Here is a 1,550-nt window from a genome sequence, read left to right on the forward strand (position 1 = left end):
CACCTTCCCCGTGCTGGTGAGATAAATGCACCTTCCCCACGCTGCTGAGCCGCCCCCTCCTCACCCCGACCCCCGCGGGGGGCTCCGGGGCAGCGTTCCCCACTGCCAGCGCTCCCCCATCCCGCAGGACAAGCCGGCTGTCATCTCCCTGCAAAACCTGATCGTGAGGGACATCGCCAACCAGGAGAAGGGGATGTTCCTGATCAGCGCCGCGCCGCCCGAGATGTACGAGGTGCACGCGGCCTCCCGGGACGACCGCAACCACTGGATGAAGGTCATCCAGCAGGCTGTCAGCCTGTGAGTGTCCCCCCGGGCTTGGGGACACCTGGGGACCCCCCCCGGGATGGCTGGGAATTGTTGGGGGGTCCGTGGTTACAGGGTGGGTGGTGGTGGGTGCTTGGGTGGAGGGGAAAAGGGTGGGTGTGGGGTGGTGGGTTGGGGGTTCCTGGCTCTGACCCCCCATCCCGGCCCTGCCAGCTGTCCAAGCCGCCAGGATTTCCCCCTGATTGAGACGGAGACTGAAGCGTCCTTGAGGAAGCTGAAAGGTGGGGGCTCGTCCCTGTGCATCCCCTCCTGTGCATCCCATCCTGTGCATGCCATCCTGTGCATCCCATCCAATCCCATCCCGTGCATCCCATCCTGTGCATCCCATCCTGTGCATCCCATCCTGTGCATCCCATCCAATCCCATCCCGTGCATCCCATCCTGTGCATCCCATCCCATGCATCCCATCCCGTGCATCCCATCCCATCCCGTGCATCCCATCCCATGCATCCCATCCTGTGCATCCCATCCTGTGCATCCCATCCTGTGCATCCCATCCTGTGCATCCCATCCTGTGCATCCCATCCAATCCCATCCCGTGCATCCCATCCTGTGCATCCCATCCCATGCATCCCATCCTGTGCATCCCATCCCATCCCGTGCATCCCATCCCATTGATCCCATCCCATCCCATTCCACTGATCCCATCCCATCCATTTATCCCATCCCATTGATCCCATTAATCCTATCCCATCCCATCCTGTGCATCCCATTGATCCCACCCCACTGATCCCATTGATCCCATCCCACTGATCCCATTAATCTCATTGACCCCACCCCACTGATCCCACTGATCCCACTGATCCCACCCCATCCCACTGATCCCACCCCACTGATCCCATTGATCCCAGTGACCCCATCCCACTGATCCCACTGATCCCACTGATCCCATTGACCCCACCCCACTGATCCCACCCCATCCCATCCCCTCGACGCCCCCTCCCCGCTGACCCCCCTCCCGCTGTCGCTCTGCAGAGCGGATGGAGCAGCACGACCGTCAGATCGCGGCGCTGCTGGAGGACAAGGTCGGCATTTTTGCCGACATGCTGGCGCTGGGCAGCGGCTGCTCCGAGACCCCCCCGGCCCCCCGGGGGACCCCCTTCCCTGGGGACCCCGCCCGGGGCCCCCGCGGGGACGTGCTGCTGCACGACGCCATCCGGGAAGGTACGGGAGCTGCGGGGTGGGCAGGGGAGGTGGGATCTCCATCCGGGGTGGGATGGAAACTT

At 63.5% G+C, this 1,550-nt stretch overlaps 1 protein-coding gene across 1 annotated transcript in view; it reads left to right on the forward strand.

The window, feature by feature from the left end:
• Nucleotides 1-1,504, forward strand: part of LOC121352814 (rho guanine nucleotide exchange factor 2-like) — a gene marked incomplete at both ends in the record, with an annotated part of 3,544 nt that extends 2,040 nt beyond the window's left edge. Inside the window, 3 exons of the mRNA XM_041466079.1 lie at nucleotides 128-297; nucleotides 478-545; nucleotides 1,300-1,504. Of these exons, the coding sequence (XP_041322013.1) occupies nucleotides 128-297; nucleotides 478-545; nucleotides 1,300-1,504 (443 nt within the window). The remainder of the gene's footprint in view (nucleotides 1-127; nucleotides 298-477; nucleotides 546-1,299) is intronic.
• Between the last annotated feature and the right edge of the window lie 46 nt (nucleotides 1,505-1,550).

Source organism: Pyrgilauda ruficollis, unplaced genomic scaffold, assembly GCF_017590135.1.
Source record: "Pyrgilauda ruficollis isolate IOZ18807 unplaced genomic scaffold, ASM1759013v1 scaffold1960, whole genome shotgun sequence".
Lineage (NCBI taxonomy): Eukaryota > Metazoa > Chordata > Aves > Passeriformes > Passeridae > Pyrgilauda > Pyrgilauda ruficollis.